Source organism: Lathyrus oleraceus, chromosome 6 (assembly GCF_024323335.1).
Source record: "Lathyrus oleraceus cultivar Zhongwan6 chromosome 6, CAAS_Psat_ZW6_1.0, whole genome shotgun sequence".
Lineage (NCBI taxonomy): Eukaryota > Viridiplantae > Streptophyta > Magnoliopsida > Fabales > Fabaceae > Lathyrus > Lathyrus oleraceus.
The window spans coordinates 438,565,204-438,584,789 of record NC_066584.1 but is presented as its reverse complement, the minus strand read 5'-3'; the positions used below and the strand labels follow the sequence as shown (position 1 = coordinate 438,584,789).

The 19,586-nt window shown below is 37.5% G+C and overlaps 2 protein-coding genes across 3 annotated transcripts; both read left to right on the top strand.

Annotated features, from left to right (window-relative positions):
• The first annotated feature begins 321 nt into the window (after nt 1-321).
• LOC127093370 (probable fructokinase-7) lies at nt 322-2,978 on the top strand. Its single transcript, XM_051032293.1, has 7 exons — nt 322-568; nt 1,131-1,339; nt 1,498-1,710; nt 1,810-2,007; nt 2,087-2,227; nt 2,324-2,440; nt 2,528-2,978. The coding sequence occupies exons 1-7, from the start codon at nt 547-549 to the stop codon at nt 2,651-2,653; spliced, it is 1,026 nt and encodes a 341-aa protein (XP_050888250.1). The 5' UTR covers nt 322-546; the 3' UTR covers nt 2,654-2,978.
• Nucleotides 2,979-12,269: 9,291 nt separating this feature from the next.
• Nucleotides 12,270-17,979, top strand: LOC127092013 (uncharacterized). 2 transcript variants are annotated; one of them, XM_051030783.1, is made up of 7 exons: nt 12,270-12,456; nt 12,544-12,575; nt 13,062-13,159; nt 13,259-13,341; nt 16,822-16,899; nt 16,978-17,070; nt 17,207-17,979. In XM_051030783.1, exons 1-7 carry the CDS (start codon nt 12,370-12,372, stop codon nt 17,474-17,476), a joined length of 741 nt encoding a protein of 246 aa, XP_050886740.1. In that variant the 5' UTR covers nt 12,270-12,369; the 3' UTR covers nt 17,477-17,979. The 2 variants fall into 2 exon arrangements, with proteins under 2 accessions (XP_050886740.1, XP_050886739.1); XM_051030782.1 differs by having other exon boundaries at nt 12,326-12,465.
• The last annotated feature ends 1,607 nt before the right edge of the window (nt 17,980-19,586 follow it).

Below are 19,586 nucleotides of genomic sequence, written 5' to 3'. Positions count from 1 at the left end.
TTAGTACTATTATCTAAAATATAAGTTATTTTAGAAAATTAATTGAAAATTATGGTTATTTAAAAAGGGGGGGGGGGGGGGGGGTGTTTTGTCTTTAGTGTTAAATTTAAAAAGGTGACTAAATTGACTAATAATTAATTTAAATAAACAAAACTACAATTTCATAAATTTGAAAGATTAAACATTCCACCGACGTAATAATTAATTTATTTTGTCTCAATTTATTCAGTCAATATAAGAATCTTCAAAACAAAAAAGTTTTTTTTTTCTATAATAAAAAAAAGGAGGGAGTATCCTAAAAAAATAAATAAAAATACTATCCAGCTTTTACGTTTCCAACTTCATCACATGGTGTAGAATCTTCCCCTTTCAAGACAAAATTACAAATTTCCATGCTCTGAAAATTATCTCATTTTTCTCTCACTCGCATTGTATAGCATTGCATGATCCTTTCCTTCTCCGTGTAAACTCTAAACTATTATACTACGTTTGCAATTTCAATTCGAGACTCTGTTTCTTGGTTCCAAATTCAATCCCTTTGCTCAAATGGCTCAATTTACCCCCTCAGGTTTTTCATCTTTCTTTTCAATATTCATTACTCATTATTGTTATTGGGTTTATGGACGTATATTCTTTATCTGGGTTGGTTGGAACTTGGTTTTTTGAGGTAAAGATTGCATCTTTGAGATTTTTCTGATATTGGGTCTTGTTCTTGAATGAAATTTGATTCATAGGTCTATGTACTGTTGCAAAATAATTTGGGAATGCCAAAAAAATGAGATCAAATTAATGGGTCTAAGTTAAGTACCACTATTAATTATTCTGAAAAAAATGATTTTGTATTGAGCTTGTTTGTTAGTTGATGAACAGAACATGTGAATGATAAAGTTTAATAAATGGGTCTAAGTTTTGAAATTTTAGTTGTGATCTAGATCAGAAACTGGTTTGTCTCATCACCAATTCCATGTGAAGGTCATCATAGTTGGTAGTGGTTTTCATGTGAAATGGTTTATTTTTCTAGGCATTTAATATTATTTTATGTATAAATCTGTCCTATTTAGTTTAGTTTTCTGCAGTAAAATTTTGGGGACTCTGAATTCATGTTGATCTAAGGCTTACTATGTTTGCAGGTAAATCTGATGATTGCGTGACGGAAGGATGCGATGAAACAAGTGGACTGGTTGTTTGTTTTGGTGAGTTGTTGATAGATTTCGTGCCAACGGTGGGTGGAGTGTCTCTAGCTGAAGCGCCTGCTTTCAAGAAAGCTCCTGGGGGTGCTCCTGCGAATGTTGCAGTTGGCATCTCTAGGTTGGGGGGTTCGTCTGCATTTATAGGCAAGGTGTGTATATCTGTGCCTGTTTATCTAAACGGTTATTTGGTTTTTCGTTACTATCTCTAGGACTTACATGTTTGATTTGTTTGAATCTTCGTATTTAAGAAATTAAGAAATCGGTAATGTGTTAGGTTATATGAAATTGTATACTGTTTTCGTTTTAGGTTGGAGCAGATGAATTTGGTTATATGTTAGCCGATATTTTAAAGCAAAATAAGGTTGATACATCTGGCATGCGGTATGATTCTGTTGCAAGAACTGCATTGGCTTTTGTTACACTTAGAGCTGACGGCGAGCGGGAGTTCTTGTTTTTCCGAAATCCCAGTGCTGATATGCTTCTGCGTGAGTCCGAGCTTGATTACAACCTCATTGAGAAGGTGTCTTGAATTTCTGTGTCTATATATATTAAGATTCTTTATTACGATCCTAAAGAACCGTTGGTTTACGTCTGTGTATACTTTTAATTTCGAGTGCAGGCTAAAATATTCCATTATGGTTCCATCAGTTTGATTGACGAGCCAATCAAATCAGCTCATCTTGCTGCCTTGAGAATTGCTAGAGACTCTGATTGCATTCTCTCGTATGACCCGAATTTGAGATTAGCACTATGGCCGTCAGCCGAGGCTGCTCGTGATGGTATAATGAGCATATGGGATCTAGCCGATGTCATAAAGGTAAATTTCATTTGGCTAGATTTTTATTTTTCTGTTTTGTTTTGAGAATAAACCTTCCAGCGTTTCCTACGTATTGCAGGTCAGCGAAGATGAGATTACTTTTTTGACTGGCAGTGATGATCCTTACGACGATAATGTTGTATTAAACAAGCTTTTTCATCCTAATCTCAAGCTTCTAATTGTTACCGAAGGGTCAGAGGGTTGTAGATATTACACCAAGGTAAGGAGGTTCTTCTAGGTTCAATATTTCACAATTTTATTTTGTCGCGCAAGTAACCAGCGTTCAACGAATAGTGATTGATAAATTTGTGTGCAGGATTTTAAGGGAAAAGTCGGAGGTGTAAAAGTTAAACCCGTTGACACAACTGGTGCTGGCGACGCGTTTGTTAGTGGGATTCTCTATAAGATAGCTTCTGACCCAAGTATTTTCAAGGTAATTCAGATTTCTTTAGACATTCCGGTTGTTGATTCTGAGAAAGTTGAGAATGTTTGGAGTTGATGAAGTTATTTTATGTGGCAGGACGAGAAACGTCTCCAAAAAGCGCTATATTTCGCCAATGTATGTGGGGCAATCACGGTGACAGATAGAGGGGCAATTCCTGCACTACCTACAAAAGATGCTGTCATGCAGTTCAATGCAAAATAGCAACACTATTAACAGTTCTTCTGTTATAAAATGTAGTGTTTGTTTTTTAAGCTATAGTTTGGGTAACGCTGAGCTTGTTTTGTATCATTGTTGTTGATGCTGTATTTTTTCTGTTATATAATAAGTTCAATTTGAGTTGCTGTCACAAGCTATGGCTTATAGTTATACATAGCAGCTGAGCACACAGATTAGGGTTCAGAATCAGATTAAGATCTGTGATAAATCAAATGTGTACAATATAGAAAATTGAAGAAATGATAAATATCTTTGTTCTTTTTTGTAAAATACACAGATTTGGATAATGATATGAAGTTCACATGAATCACATCACATGCATGTTACTTTTGACAGAACACTTTGTATAGTACCAATGCAAATATGACATGGATGGTTCAAGGATGTTGAACTTTTTTTTAATGTTAAAAGGCCAATTAAAATAAGTCCGTATTGTTTGAGATTCGAAGTTAAAGATATTTATATACAACACTTATACTCTTCAATCTAATAAGGCCTTTTTTCTAAAGGATAATGGCGCGACGATTTTTCACATATAAAGCGAACAATATTTTATAATCACCATGCAAATTCGAGATCAACTCGAACATTGACATCTTCTATGATAAGATAGACTCACATATTTGAGGATTGCACTCGGCCCTTTCTCTTCCCTTGACATCTTCTATGGTAAGGTAGACTCAAATTGCACTCTGCCTCTTCCCTTCCTTGTGCTCACACTCTATTCCTTAGTCGATATTAATTTGTGTGTTATACTATGCCACTTCTTACGATTTTGTTTTTACGATTTTGTTTTACTCCTTCAATTTACACATTTGCAATTTAAATGTTATTATAATTTTTGTCACAATTTTTTAAAAAAATAATTATTTAGCCCGTAATTGGATTAGATAATTTCTTCTGTGACATATTTCTAAAATTGTAAAACAATACTAATTTTTTATTTATACATGATTTTTTTTTTAATTCAGTATCTAACCTAAAGATTGAGAATCAATCCCACTAATAAAGGTTCAATTGAAGTATGAGTTAATCCAAAAAAAAAAGTTATTAGTAAAGACTTGAATTCAAACTAAAAACTAAAAATCTAAAGAACAACACTCTTTTAAGATTCAAACATTTACCATAAGGAAATGTTTTACAAAAATAATCTTGTTTTTCAAGAAAATTCCCAAAATAATCCTGTTTTAAAAAAAAACCCAAAGTATCTCACTTTTAGGAGGAGACGCCAATCCAATTGACGACTCCTCTTAAAACGCCAATTGGATTGACTAGGGCACATGGTGCAGCCAATCCAATTGGTGCCCATGTGTATCAGTTGAAAGGAGGCGCCAATTGGATTGACACCTCAGTGTAAAATGCATTTTTTTTGTTAAAAGGTCTACGCGATACATAATTTTGAAATAGGACCAATTGATATTAATAAAAAATCCCGTTTACACAAAAAAGTCTAATAGCGATGACCAGGATCACCTAACTGACCTCAGGGCCCACATCCCCTAGCTACCCGACTCTAACCCGCGTTGATGATTCATCACTGGTGTTTGAGCATCTGAGGGTCCAGGAGCATCACTACCAACTACAGGAGATGACCTGTTGAGATAGTCAGACAAATCGACATAGTCTTCAGTATGCATAGAAGGTGTACCGTCATATCTGAGTTCATGACCCATGCCAAAGTAGTTGGGTTGCGTTTGACTCATTGGTGGGCGACCGGGACGGTTGAAGGGAGACATGGGTGTGAATGATGCGTCGAGGAAAAGTTGGAAAGATTGTTGGGGTGTTTGGTAGAGATAGGGTTGTTGGAGGTTTTGGTTTTGTGAGGTTTGGGCTTCTTGGCTATGGTAGGAGAAAGGGCGGTTAGTGTTGAATGATCGTTGGGTGTTTTGGCTAAGACGACTTTGGTAGGGTGATGTGTTGGGTGCGAAGCGATGTTGAGTCTCTGGTTGATGATCAATTTGTTGGTGGTGGTATGAGGTATGCTCTTGGTATTAGGGTTGGGTGTATGACATGTTTGGGTTGTATGTTTGTGTGTTTATGGAACGAAAAGTTTGACAGACAGGGGGTTGTGTGTATTCGGTCTAACAATGTTATTGGGGTTAGATGTTGAGGTGTCTGATGTGTAAGTTTGTTGGGGTGGGTCATGCAAGTTCATATCCTCGGCGATGAACTGAAAACCAACCGATCTGTACCAAGCCATATAAGTACGACTTGGTTTTTCTTCATTTGGCATCACTGCGTCAGTTAAGACATGGTCATGGTGGTGCTTCCATTTGCGACACTCAGATCCTGCGAAGCTTTGCCATGGATTGAAGTTTCATTGGTCGTTAACTTTGCGCATATGCCATTTTCCTAGGCTTGCTGGGGGATCTGGGATGTTTTGGGGCATACCGAACTGAAACTTCACACGATCACTGTTGTGCATCTCCACAGTTGTGAATCTTATTATCGGTGTGCATGCAGTACATACGGCTGCGTCTTCAGCGTTGACTTCATGGTCATGATCCAAATTTAGGTATGGACGCCAAATGAACTGAAATGTGAAAGTAACTTGGATTATAAACTTGGTAGAAGAAGTTAACAAATTATAACGAAATAATGAGGTTATTATCCTTACGTCTGTCGGTCGAAGGTGATCCAACAGATTGCGATACTGGGTAATATAATGTCTAGGACATCTGTTATAACTCATACCACGTGCCAACCATCTGCACCAAAAAGGTAAAAATATTAGTTAGAGATAATAATCGTTAAAGAAGTAAGTAAATATATAGAAATTTAAATAACCTACTTTTGTGCATACGAGAATGTGAAATGGTTGTTGTTGATGAGTGCTAGGGACGGTAGTCTTGACCAACCTCATGCTTGGAGCAAAAAAACACATCCAGAAAAGGTAGATGTATCTTTTTGTGAGTTTTTACACAAAGAGCTATAAAGATAGGTCAGACAAGTGGATCCCCAAATGTAACTTCCTATTCTATCTACATGTCTTAGTAAAGGTAAATACATAATATGCATACTAGAACCACTATCTTTGGGAAATAAAAAAGAACCAATTAAAAGCATAATGTAACACCTAGTTTTTATTATTCAAGCATCTTCGGTAGAATGCTCATCTAAGTGTAAACTGTTATAATATGACTTAAGGCGTGAAAGGAGTATACCTTGACCTCTTGAGTTATCATCTAACAAATCAGTCTCCAATAGGTCCATGCAAATTGAATTTGCATAGTTGGTTTTACCATTTATAGCCTTGCCTTCAATGGGCAGTCCCAAAAGCATGTAGATGTCTTCTAACGTCACGGTACACTCACCGATTGGGAACCAGAGTGTGTGTGTTGTAACACCCTTCTACCCCAAACGACATATTTAAATAGATTATCAGAGTACAACATGTAGAAGAGTTTACATTTCTTAAAACATAACACTTATCGCATCACAACATAAATATTATTATTTATTTTATTAAAACTTCGCAGCGGACAACAACATAAATATTATAAAAATGTTTCAACATTATCTCAACAAATTAGTCATCATAAACAACGTAAATAATAATAATAATTTAGCTATCGAATCCCATAATCCCCGGTGTCACATGACCAGAGCATTTGACTCGACTCTGTAGAATAACTCTACACTTATTCCTGGAACCTCAACAATATCTACTCCGCTTTATCTGCACATTGATCATCATAGATGAACATAAACACATGCAGAAGGGGTGAGAATTACATTATTAAATAATAATATAACGACAGAAATATAAACATAAATATATTTCACATATGCCAACACAATTCATCATAATCATCATAATCCATAAACTCATGAACATCAACAACACAACACATCAAATGCAATGCACACACCCATGCATGACTCAACACGACTCGGTATACCCATTTTGTGACCAACTACAGGATCACCACTCCCAGATTCATCACCATAGAATCCGAGTTCCCCGTAAGGAACCAAGCCTCTCAACAAGCCCGGAGTCAACAACATCACTGGAACTCAGTCCGTTCATCACTAGGCATCGGCCTTTCATGAATGCATGCACACCAAGCATGCATCATAATCAACATAGCAACAACAGCATCATATAGTCATTTTATCATCATCATTAACACATTCTATCACAAAGCATATCACATCATGCCACATAATCAAACACAGTATTATCACACTCTACTAATACCTATACTATTCTAAACAACGGGAAATGAACCCCACAACATCATACCTCAGCTAAGCACATCCCTCAGCCTAAACAACCAAAAACTGCACGACCACTGTTAAGGAAAATCACAATTCTGCCCATACGCGTACTGCCTATGCCCATACGCGTATTGCCCAAACCTGGCCAAGTCCATACGCGTAATGCCCAAATCCATACGTGTATGCTACGCGTACCACACCTTCGTACGCGTACCAACAGAGACACTTTCACGTTCAAAACCTCATCTCTTTCGCTCATACGCGTATGACATACACCATACGCGTACCACATCCAGGGATACGCGTATCACACGCGTATGGCGCGTACCAGCGCCAAAACTCCCTTTCCTAAGCCCTCCCATACGCGTATCGCCTAGTGCCATACGCGTATGACCAGAATCCAGTTTTCCAGATCTGCTATGGGTTTTCTCTACTACGAACCTGTCCAATTCAACCGTTCACAGTCCCAATTTCACACCAAATCACTCATATCACCTAACACGAAACATCCCCTATTCGATTTCACAAATCCTAACATCATTACATATAATTTCTACGAATTCCTTCGATTAAAATCCCAATTTCGTTCATCTAACATTTCACCAATTTCAGCATATTATTAGTTAATAAGGTTCAGACCCCTTACCTCTTTGGATTGAAGGAAGCTCCGAGTAATCTTTGGCCTTTTCCTCTTCCTTCTCTTTCTCTTCAGCGTTTCCCTTTTCCTCTGACTCTGAGACACAATACGTGAAAAACCAACTCTGAGTTCTCCTTTTGGACCTTTTTCTATCCAATTTCCACTTTTACCCTTCCACTCTTCATATTCCACTTATTTTATTTATTTAATTATTATTAAAATAAATAACATCTATAATAATAATAAAAATAATCCAATAATTCAACCTTATTTAATTAAATTAATAAAATAATTATTAACTCAATTAAACAATTCTCTTATTTAAATCGGGGTGTTACATGTGTCTCGAGACGCCATCTTTCGCATAAAGCAAGAATGAATTTATTATCTACCGACCAAGACATAATTTTGCTTATATGTCCAAAACTGGCGAGTTCAACATAAGATTGAATCATCGGGTCCATGTGGGCATATTCGTGGACCCGAGTACGGAACCTTGAAACATCCTATAAAAGAAAGAACAAAAAAATTTACTAAATTGATATGTTATTAAAAGGTACTCTATTAAAATAAATAACAAAACAATAAAACGCTTACATAAGTTGTTATATTTGCAACTGTTCCTCTGTGCGATTCGCCCATTGTGAGGATAGACATCTTGTCGGAGATGAAAGCGGTTGGTGCAGATGAAAGCGGTTATTGCAAATGAAAGGTTTGATATTGTAGAAGAAGTAGTGAGTGATGGTGTGGAAGAAGTGTTGATGGTGGGGATGAATTTATAGGCAAAAGTTTGGAGCATGGAAAATTGTGTTTGCATGTGGTAGCCAAATGAATTGGCGCCCATGTGCATTTTGTACATGGTGTCGCCATTCAAATTGGCGCCTCCATAGATACATGCATGACACACCTAGGCCTAAATGCTTGGTTACGATGTTTGCATGCATGCAAGACATGGTGTCGCCAAATGGATTGGCGCCCATGTGAAAGGATTGTAAGGAGGCGCCAATTCATTTGGAGTGTGTGCTTGCATGTGTGACACGTGGCTTTCCCCTTTCTTGCATGCTGGACATGTCACTTCAGACTAGCTTGCATGTTTGACACATCATTTCAGACTAGCTTGCATGTGTGACACATCACTTCGAACTAGCTTGCATGTAAGACAAATCACTTACCTATTTAAGTGTCTTACTATCAACATCCAACACTCAACACACATTCATCTGCACCAGAAATATTACAATGTCATCTTCACCGAAATATAGTGTCAATGTTCACTAGAATGGTTAAACATACGAGTCTGAGTTATACAAATTTTGTTTTCGAAATATCGATATTATTTGACTTACGATCAAGAGAAATGCAACCTTCTTGCATTTGAAAAAAAGAATACAATCTTATATATGATCGGGTATTGTGTCAAAGATCACGTATCAAAATCCAATATTTTTTGAGAATAATCAATGCAAGTTTTTCCCGCTTAAGGTACGAGATGATGAAGATGTTGAATACATGTTTGTTAGTCATGAACATTCTGGATGCAATTATATTGAGTTGTATATTACTCTTCAACCATGTATACCACCTCAGCAGTCTCAAATAATCAATCAGGATGAATCTGGTGAGTTTGATCCACAATGCTCAAATGACGTCAACCCAGAAGCAGGAGAAGAAGTGAACGTCGTTTATGAAGAAGAAAAGGAGACCGAGATACATGTCGATCATATGTTGAACAACGACATTGAAGATGATGATCAACCACCGCCAATACCTCCTAGTCATGTCTACAATCTGCCTTAACATATGACAAACATGCATCTGCATGACGGTGAAATATCCAACAGTGTTTTCTATAACCTGTATCCACGATCAGAAGGCGAGTTAAAGGTGGGAGACATGTTCCGCACCAAAGAAGAATGTGTGCGAGCTATCAAAAAATTCCACATGAACAACTCTGCTGATTTTACAGTGAAATGCACTGATTCGAGAAGATATGTCATCGAATGTCGTAACATCCTTTATAAGTTTCAGTTGGTTGCGTCTTATAAAAAGAAAAACGACTGTTGGGAGATAGCTTCAATAAACCCACCTCATAGTTGCATTGCAACTAACGTTGAACAAGATCACCATAAATTGAGCATTGCATTGATATGTCAAGACATTCTGCCGTTGGTTAATAAAGACCCATCAATGAAGGTGGGTATAATTATAGCCCATATCAGAACAAGATATAATTATACTCCATCTTACAAGAAAGCCTAGATTGCGAGGACAAAGGTTGTTGAACAGGTATTTGACAATTGGGAGGATTCATACAAAGAATTGCCACGGTTTTTATGGGCACTAAAAACATATGTCCCAGGAACTGTGGCAATTATGGAGACATTGCCAACAATGATGCCAGACGGAACCTATGTTACAGGTAATAGAATCTTTCACCGTCTCTTTTGGGCGTTTGACCCATGCATCAAAGGTTTCACATTCTACAAACCTATTATTCAAATTGATGGCACTTGGTTATACGGCAAATACAAGGGTATTTTGCTTATGGCGGTTGCACAAGACGGCAACAAAAATGTCTTTCCCATTGCCTTTGCTCTAGTTGAAGGTGAAACAGATGGTGGATGAGGTTTCTTTCTTCGACATCTCAGAACGCATATGGCTCCACAAACCAATCTCTGTTTGATTTCTGATAAACATGCTGCCATTGAGAGTGCCTACAACAACCATGACAATGAATGACATGATCCTCCTTCTATCCATGTCTATTGCATTAGACATATTGCACAAAACTTCATGCGTGCAATAAAAGATAAGAATCTTCGCAAGAAGGTGGTGAATGCTGGGTATGCTCTAACTCAATCGTCATTTCAATATTATCATGATGAAATTAGACTGTCTAATGAAGACGCATGAAGATGGCTGAATAACATACCAGTATAGCAGTGGACAAGGGCATTTGACGAAGGTTGTCGATGGGGCCACATGACAACGAACCTTGTGGAATGCATGAACGGGGTATTCAAAGGAATTAGAAATCTGCCAATAACCGCCTTGGTAAGATCGACATATTATAGGTTGGCTTCTACTTTCGCAACCAGAGGTGAAAGATGGAGTGCGATGTTAATGTTTGGGCAAGTATTTAGTGAGTGTTGCATGAAAGTCATGAAAGAGGAGAGCATCAAAGCTAGCACACACGCTGTAACAATCTTTGACCGTCATAAGCAAAATTTCAGCGTCCAGGAAACAGTGGACCATAGCGAGGGGAGATCAAATTTAGCCTATGCTGTTAGACTAAACAGAAGTTGGTGCATATGTGGAAAATTTCAGACCTTCCGCATTCCTTGCTCCCATGTCATTGCAGCATGCACATATACTCGTCAAGACGCTTACAACAATTTATCTGATGTGTACAAGGCCGTCACCGTCATGAATGTATATAATAAAAGCTTGTCGGTGCTACAAATGGAGGAATACTGGTCTCCATACGAAGGTGATATAGTTTGGCACAACGACGAGATGCGTAGAAAGAAAAAGGAAGGCCAAACAACACACGTATCAGGACAGAAATGGATTCGACAGATAAAATTCTAAGATTATGTAGTATCTGTCGTCAACTAGGATACAACAAGAACAATTGTCCCAATCGAGGAGCATCATCTGGGTCATAAGCTTTTTGTAACATTGTATTTCTGTAACCTTCAATTATTATATATCATAAAGTTTTTGTTACAACAAGGTTCACAACAAACATCAGTACAAAATAAGCTAACTGAAAACAGAAATATTTCTAACTGATTATAACAATCAAAGTGATGTCGTCTCGACCGAACATCATTTCCCTAACATTCTTATCAGTTTTCATTCGCACCCAACCAAAGATACTGTCGAGTCTCTCAATACTTCTAATTTTTTCCCCTTCTGGTATTTTTCCATCTAACCAACGAATCAGCTTCCTCTTCAGTTGATCGAACATAGTGATGTTCCAGAAGAGCATCAGCATCTGAGGTTTGTCTCTCGCATAAATCACCTTTCCGTATCGGCGACGAACACCAAACATGATTGCCAAATGATGAAATGAGATGTGGAAAAATGATTCACACAACACATCTATTTATAACAAAAAAAATTGCATTTTACATTGAGGTGCCAATCCAATTGACGTCTCCTTTGTAAAAATATACATGAGCGCCAATTGATTTTGGCTGCGCCAATTGGATTGACTGCACCATGTGCCCTAGCCAATCCAATTGGCGCCTCCACTCTATTTTTAAGAGGAGTCGCCAATTGGATTGACGCCTCCTCCTAAAAGTGAGGTACTTTGAGATTTTTTTTAAAATCAGGGTTATTTTGAAAATTTTCTTGAAAAATTCGATCATTTTAATAAATAAGATCATTATTCCCTAGAGAATTTTTTCAAAAGATATTTGTTATTAAAAAAGAAAAATCATGCATTATTTTAAAGCCATAGATTTTTTAAAATAAAAATATTAGGCGAGGAGAATGTTGTGTGTATACTAATACAAAACTCATTTTTCATAATTGATAATAGTAGTTAGCATAAAACAAGAAAAATGCAAAATCGTGTATGATTTTCTATTCTTGCTGCGTAACGTGTGTGCAAGTGCAAAACGAGAGAAGGACTAAATCGTCCATTACAATAACTAATTCAACACTGCAACGCCATCTTCTCACACTCCGTTTTCCCTTTCGGTTCGGATCTTCAAATCAAACCGCTCCTTTTCGAACCGGACGTCGGTGAACACGGTCGAACCGGGTTCCTACCGCGACGGCACTGACGGTGGCACGCGACGGAGTTCTGTAATGCTATTGATCTAGTTCCTTAATGGCTTCTAACAACCCTTCGCTTCGCCCTGAGATCGGACCTGATGGTCTCGCTAGAGAAGCTTCCGTCATCGGCTATACCGAGAGGGTTCTCTTTGTCTCTCTCTTCTCACATCTCGTTTTCGAATCTGTAACTGTATAGTTGTTCATTGATTTTCTTCTGATTTTGTTGCAGATCTTCGAAGAGGAGCAGCTTCAATTGCATAAGTAACTTCTCTGTCTGTTTCTGTTCAATCAACTTGTGCTGCATTATCAACTTTTTAAATGTGCCTGCACTTATTCACATTGTTTCAATTTAGGTCATTTTATTATAATGTTGAAATCAAATGTAATGATATATATGGAGTTTTGTATGCACTACAAGGTTTCTACCGGTAGAATGTATGCCATGGAATTTAGAAAGCGGTTGTAATTTAGTATAAAATATGTAGATCATGGAGCGAGAGCTCAGTTAGTTAGTTTACATATACAGAACTAGTGTCTATTTTGGGGATTCAGTTTTTTAAAGTCTGAGCAATTATTCTTATGAATTATAGAGACAAGTAAAAGTAGATGCTTTTTTTGTAGTATTGTTAATATAGAATGATGAGACACCTTTATTTATTGCCCCTGAAAACCCTTTGTAGCCAATCAAGTAACTATACTAAATCACCTTAGTCTCTTTTGTAATTATTGTCTTATTATTATTTACAGATATATTCAAGAAAACTATTCAAAAATCCGCAATGTGGAGCGTGAGCTTGCGAATCTCACGCTTGAGATGAAACTTACAGCCGGGCCCAAAAAATCAGGTTTCTGAAAGTTATTGTTGCTCCTTCCATTATAAGTTTAAAAATGTTGTTATAGTGAAATGACTTTTCTTTTCTTTTCTACATGGTGCATATTTTAAGCACTTGAACATTTGAGGAAGAAAATAGAACAATCAACAGAGAAAATCCGTCTAGCCAAGTTAAAAGAAGAACAGGCCCGGAAGGTATTTACCTTAATGTTCTCCATGTTTCTCCTGCTATTTTCGTGTTAACATTTAAATGGTGTTGTGTACTGCATTATGACAGCAACACTACCCTCTGTTAGAAGAATTCTCAATATCACCCATGATTCTCTTGGATTCTATGTGAAATATTCTGTTATTGATTGAATTAGTCATTACAACTGAGTTGAATCTATTTATAGATCTTTCCGACAACTTGTTGTAGTAGGTCATGATCTAGCACTGACTCACACATGTCAGTCAGTTTGTTGGGTTGCTTATAATTGTTTCTATATATGGTAGACAGTTAATTACAAGGTACTACATTTTGGTGATGAGTATGTGGGGTATATAGGGTGATGTAGGATACCCTGCTGATTCCGGAATTGAGTAAAAGGTTTAAAGGTTTGAATTCTCCACCCAGTCAGTTTGAAGGGGGAGTTGAGTTGCAACCATTGTTTTGAATTGTTGAAATGTGGTGAGAGCATCTGACTTTCTTTTTATTTGGTAAATCCATGTAAATCTGGTGTGTACATCGATGAAGGTGATATAATAGGAGAATCAATGATGGATGTGAAAGGTGCAAGCCCCATATATCACTATAGACTAGTTCAAAAATTTGTGTAAATGGTGATAGAAGAGTGAGATAGTATCTATGAGATTTACCTAGACAACAAGAAGTGCAAAAATCATTTGTGCTTTTATTATTGAAGGGAATATTGCAAGATTTGAGTTCAAGGTGTTGAACATCCACACTTGGATGTCCAAGCCTAGAATGCCAGGTGGAAAAAGAAATAGCATTTTCTGTTGATGCATTTATAACAAGACTGGTAGAAGAAGAAATTCTAGTCCAGTTTGACTGAGCAGGCTAGGAAATTGTAGAGGCCATCCCTTTCAAGCCATCCTTTGAGAAGAATCTCATTGGAAGTCTGACATTTAACAAAACATTGATTAGGATGGAATTCAAAGTAGACTTAATTGTTTTTGGTAAACTGACTAACACTTAGTAGATTTTTGGTGAGAGTTGGAACGTGTAATAGATTATTTCAAACTAACTGAAATTTGGAGTTTAAAGAAGAATTGAATTTTGTGGAACCAGTTGAAAGGACAGACAAACCTTGGCCATGTGCCTATGATTAATCTCATTAGGACCTCTAAAAGGTGACAATTGTTGGATGTTCGTTGAAGGTGACATGGTGAGATGCATCTGAATCAAGGTACCAATTCACTGCACTTGCAGAATCAGAGTTGGCCATCGTTGCCTCTGGCTTGCTTTTGGGGGCACCACTCATAAAAGGCATCATGGGAAATTGAGGGAAATTAGGGTTGATTTTTGAGGAACCAGTTGAAAGGACAGACAAACCTTGGCCATTGCTTGTGATAATCTCATTAGGACCTTCAAAAGGTGACGATTGTTGGATGTTCATTGGAGGTGACTGGTGAGATGCACCTGAATCAAAGTACCAATTCACTGAACTTGCAGAATCAGAGTTGGCCATCATTGCCTCTGGCCTGGGTTAGGGGGCACTAGTAATAGAAGGCATCATGGGAAATTGAGGGGAATTAGCGAAGGTAGGCATGGAGAATAGCTGGCTAACATGGCATAGATGAATGTCGATAGATACTACCAGTGGATGGAGTTTGTGTGCTAGCAGAAGACCAAGGAGAGCTATAGGAGTTAGGGTTATAGGAATTACCCTGTGAGCTTTGAGCTAGAGGTGCATGTGGCATGTAATCTCTTTTGAAGTGATTGAAACAAATGGAAGCATCATGACCAAATTTATGGCAAACCTGGTATTGAATGGAACAACGACTACCACGTCCTCTGCCACCATGACCACCATGATGAGACTTGCTACCTCTCATTAATGAACTAAGTAGAATGTCATCAGAGTTTCTGACTTGGATGTCATCAAAATCAGAGATGGAATTTGCATTGTGATCAAAAGCAGGACTAGTAGATGATGCAAGTTTTACTTAAGGCAGAGATAGTTTCTTGAACCTTTCAGGGCGTGTTTAATGTCCAAGGAGAGTTTCTACTTCTTCTATGGAGATGGAGCCAAAATTTCCACTAATCAGGGATATAGGGGATTCAAAATCATGAGGAAGTCCTTCAAGTATAACATCTAAGTGTTCACGAGGTGAGATTGACTCACCAATTGCGTGAATGGAGCTTATGATTGAATCGATTTTGAGCAACCTTCAAGCCTTTAGTGTCTGAGTTCAGAGCACAGTTGGCATAATTTTGCATTAACATGCTGTTGGAAATATGCATGTATTTTATCCTAGAGTCGCCGCGAGTGTTTGTATCGTAGGACGTGACATATCTTTGGAGATTGTAGATTGAAGCCAAAGGAGTTGATCCTATTGCTCCCAGACTTTGAATTCTTTGGATATTGAGTTTGATTCTGCATCTGCAATCGGTGCAAGCTTGATAGGAATCTTAGGGTTAACAAGGTAGTCATGAAGCTTGTGAGCTTGGATCACTAGCTCGACTTGTTGACACTTTAGGAGGCAGCAGAAAACAAAGTGGGCAAAGACGAAGAATGCAATGTCAGCAATGGCGCCGGCAGTGACGTGGTTGTGAGCACTGTATCGAGATTCTGAGAAGAGATCATTGTGAGGCTCAACTGATACCATGTTAGAATTCTCAATATTGCTCATGATTCTCGAATCAGGTCACGGGCTAGCACTGACCGACACATCTCAGTCAGTTTGCTAGGCTGGCTATAACTGTTTCTAACTGTGTTAGACAGTTAGTTACAAGGTACGACTACTATGCATTAGGTCTGCAGTAAGCTCTCATGAGCTTGCTGCTGTTAGTTAGACTTGATCTATTCCTCTAATACCTTCTACCATGACTTCAGATCTTTTCACTATATGTTAATAAACTCCTGGATGATTGTTAAGTGCTCAAGGCATTGATCTGTTTTCGTGTTGATATAAGTAGTATGCATTTTGACTGGCATGTTCTGCACATTTGTCATTCATATTTACCGAGTAAAGCTAGACGGTGCATCAAGATATATTCTTACTCAGTAATGATCACATCAATAGGAGAGAACATTTTTAAACACATTAGTGATCAGTCCTGATAACTCAGTGCAAGTTTTATGAAATTTACATAAGTAGTTTCCCTCATCCTGTTTTTTTTTTTTATTTGTTGAATGAGGAATACTATATTCATTAAAATAAGATCTCTAAATCATTATTTGTGTGAATAACAAATAAATTGACTGGCTATTTGTTTTCTTTTTCATTTGCTTTTTTCACAGTCCTATGTTCCCATTATTAAGGTGAGCACAAGATATTGGTGTGGTACTGTACTAAATACCATCTAGAACACAAGATCTCTGAATCATTTGTTTTTTTCAATCTTATGCTCCCGTTCGTAGTGTGAGAGATTTGATCCACTAAAATATCAATGAGTATTGCCAAATACCTTTTAAAATATAATTGATGTCTTGAGTGCTTGTGCTGCAGGCATTGGAATCAGCTGAGCAAGCAGTTAAGGATGAGGAAGCGATAAAGGAGAAGCTATGTGAAGATTTGAGCAATTTGGTAAATTGATTGTTGAATAAAGATATAATAATATGCCTACTTTTAAGCTGGTTGTTTGATACTAACAATCTTATATAGGTTCAAGAGAGCAGTCAGTCTCAGTTTTCTCGGCTGGCGGAATTAAAAAGACGATTGGAAGCTTTGAATCCAAGTCACATAACAACTAATCATGTATGTTTTTCTCGCTTTATAAGCATTATTACAGCTGTATAGTTATTGGTGTTTTTCTAAGCTATGCACCTAATTTGTCCAGTCATATTTCGTATTAGACAAGTAAATGTTAAATCATGCACTTGTATTGTGTTAGGATGGGAGATCAGAAAGTACTTCTCAGGATAGTTCCTCTAATCCCAACGCCAGGGAATCAAGTGGGGGATCAGCAGCAAGTGTTAATACTGATCAAAGTAATGGTCAAAAAGTTGCAGTGACAGATAGACCTAATCAGCAACCTCCTAATGAAGGCGAAGGTAGAAATAAAAAGAAAGTCAACTTCCAATTAAAAGGAAAGGGAATCGGTGCTGTGTCCAAGGGTAGATCTTCTGCTCATGGCTGGACTGGTGCCGGCTTTGACGCATGAATTTGGTATGTGGCAGAATAATAGAAGATATCACTGCTACATATATTTTGGGTGTGAAGTCAATTCTTTCTGTACCGGGTATATCATCCTGTCCTCCATTCTTCTTGCTAAATTGGAAATGTTGTCTTCCCTCAATTAGCCAATTGTATTATTTTTCGCCGCAGTTGGTTGACATAGTGATTGACCTTGTGGCTTGGGTTTGATAAATTTGTGAAATCCTCTGCTACAACTTTCAGGCAAGAAAATATCAATATGTTGAGTTGGATTTGCCTTTAGTTATGCAAGCTAACACACATATGTTTTACCCGATAAGTCTTCTGTTATCTTCCTTGTGGTTATATCTGATGAAACAACTGTTGCTGCTTCAAAGACAATGAAGTCAGATCAACTGTGTTTGGATAAGGAGAATCTAGAGTGAAAAAACCGTTGTGTGTGATAGAATTCTACTATGGGATTGTACATTTTTCATTCATTTCAATCTTTATCGTTTACGGGTTTCTCTATACAGTGATGGGGAGGGAGATACACAAAATATGTTCATATTTGACGATGATGAAGGTGGGTTTCAGCAAATGGGAGTGACTTTAATGATATATTTTGTTTACTCCTAAAGAGGAAACTGTAAAAAACTAGTCACTGTTTTTTTTTTCAAAGAGGAGAGAAATAATTTAAAAGCTATTTTTTATATGAAAGGAAATTATATGAAGAAACAAAACGAGGCGAGTTTGCTCATCTTACATCACCATCTATAAGAGAAATTTTCAAGCTCGCGAATAATAATCATCAAAGCCCCGTAGAAGTAATAAAGTTAATTGGTTACCCACAAAGAAAAGAAAAGAATGTCTGAAAATGATGTGCCTCTAAAAGACCAAATTGTATCTTTCATAGTTCATATACTGAATTACCATTCTTAGTAATCGTTAAGTTCCACTCAAGCCACTGCAAAATTTGCTCCAAACATATGGGAATATTTGATCCTTCCAAAAAAGTCTTCACTTTATCGGTCTCTAACCACGTGAATGTAAGTTTCATGATATAAAAATCAAACTTAGTATAAAGATTATCACTAGACAATATAAAAGTCAAACACAGTGATTAATTCCAAAATATTTCTCTTCTAGTCCCCTTTATTTTTCTTCAACCAAAAGCTATCTTATGTAAAAAAAGCACTCCTATAATTAGCTATGGATTTCAAATGAGAAATGGGAAAATGAATCCACAATATCATATTTATGTTAACGATTTGAAGTACTCAATTATACTTATGATGTGAATCCTACTTATGAAGGAGGGAACAAGAGGGCTTTATGGTGCGGAATGAGTGAAAAGTGAATGCCTTATCAACTTTAAGGGTTGAAATACTTATAGCCACGATTCACGGGTTAAGTTGTTGGTGAAAAACCGATTCCAACCCAACTGTTTGACCAAGAACATGGAGATATGGAGACTTAGCCTCCCCTCCTTCATAGGAAGAGAGGTTCCTCCTTGAAGTTATAACAATGACGTTTTTTTTCCTCCTATGATGTAGCAAGACTCGTCTTTGTGTACCCTCAGCTAGGCTCATACCACATTGGGTCAGGTGACCCATGCCCCAGGAGAAATGGTATTGGGCCGACGACCTATGCCCTAGGAGAAATGGTATTGGTTAGACGACCCACGCCTCCTAAGGTTGCCCTAACTTTCCTTATGCTCTCTTATGCCATTTTAAGGTCGAACATGACATGTATCGGTCTCTTCCAAGACTAATCAAAGTTATCTCAGTCCATATTCTCTGAAGCAGAAGACCTAAGAAGAGTGAAGTGATATAAACTAGATAAACAAGAATCCCTTTCTAGAGGGGCGAGTCCCTCAAGCGAAACTTTAAGGGTGAGTCTCTCAAGCAAGATTTGGAGGACAAGTGCCTAAAGTGTGAGAGAAACATGAAGCATTTAATGCTTTGTTATGATGAGTTTGTTTTGGAAGACGCAAATGATGCGAGACATTGGTCAAATTGCTGCGTGAATCTGGGTCGTGGGATGTTCTGCCACCCACTAGTAGGCGTAAACCTAATGCTTGGTAATAAAGGCCTACTCGGCATATGTGCATGGGTTTATAAATAGGCGAGTCTCAA

Coding starts and splice junctions, on each gene's coding strand:
- LOC127093370 (XM_051032293.1), top strand. CDS start 547: ATGGCTCAATTTACCCCCTCAG. Junction 2,008..2,086: donor ATCTAGCCGATGTCATAAAG/GTAAATTTCATT, acceptor TACGTATTGCAG/GTCAGCGAAGATGAGATTAC. Junction 2,441..2,527: donor CTGACCCAAGTATTTTCAAG/GTAATTCAGATT, acceptor TTTATGTGGCAG/GACGAGAAACGTCTCCAAAA.
- LOC127092013 (XM_051030782.1), top strand. CDS start 12,370: ATGGCTTCTAACAACCCTTCGCTTCGCCCTGAGATCGGACCTGATGGT. Junction 13,160..13,258: donor AGCCGGGCCCAAAAAATCAG/GTTTCTGAAAGT, acceptor GCATATTTTAAG/CACTTGAACATTTGAGGAAG. Junction 13,342..16,821: donor AAGAAGAACAGGCCCGGAAG/GTATTTACCTTA, acceptor CTTGTGCTGCAG/GCATTGGAATCAGCTGAGCA.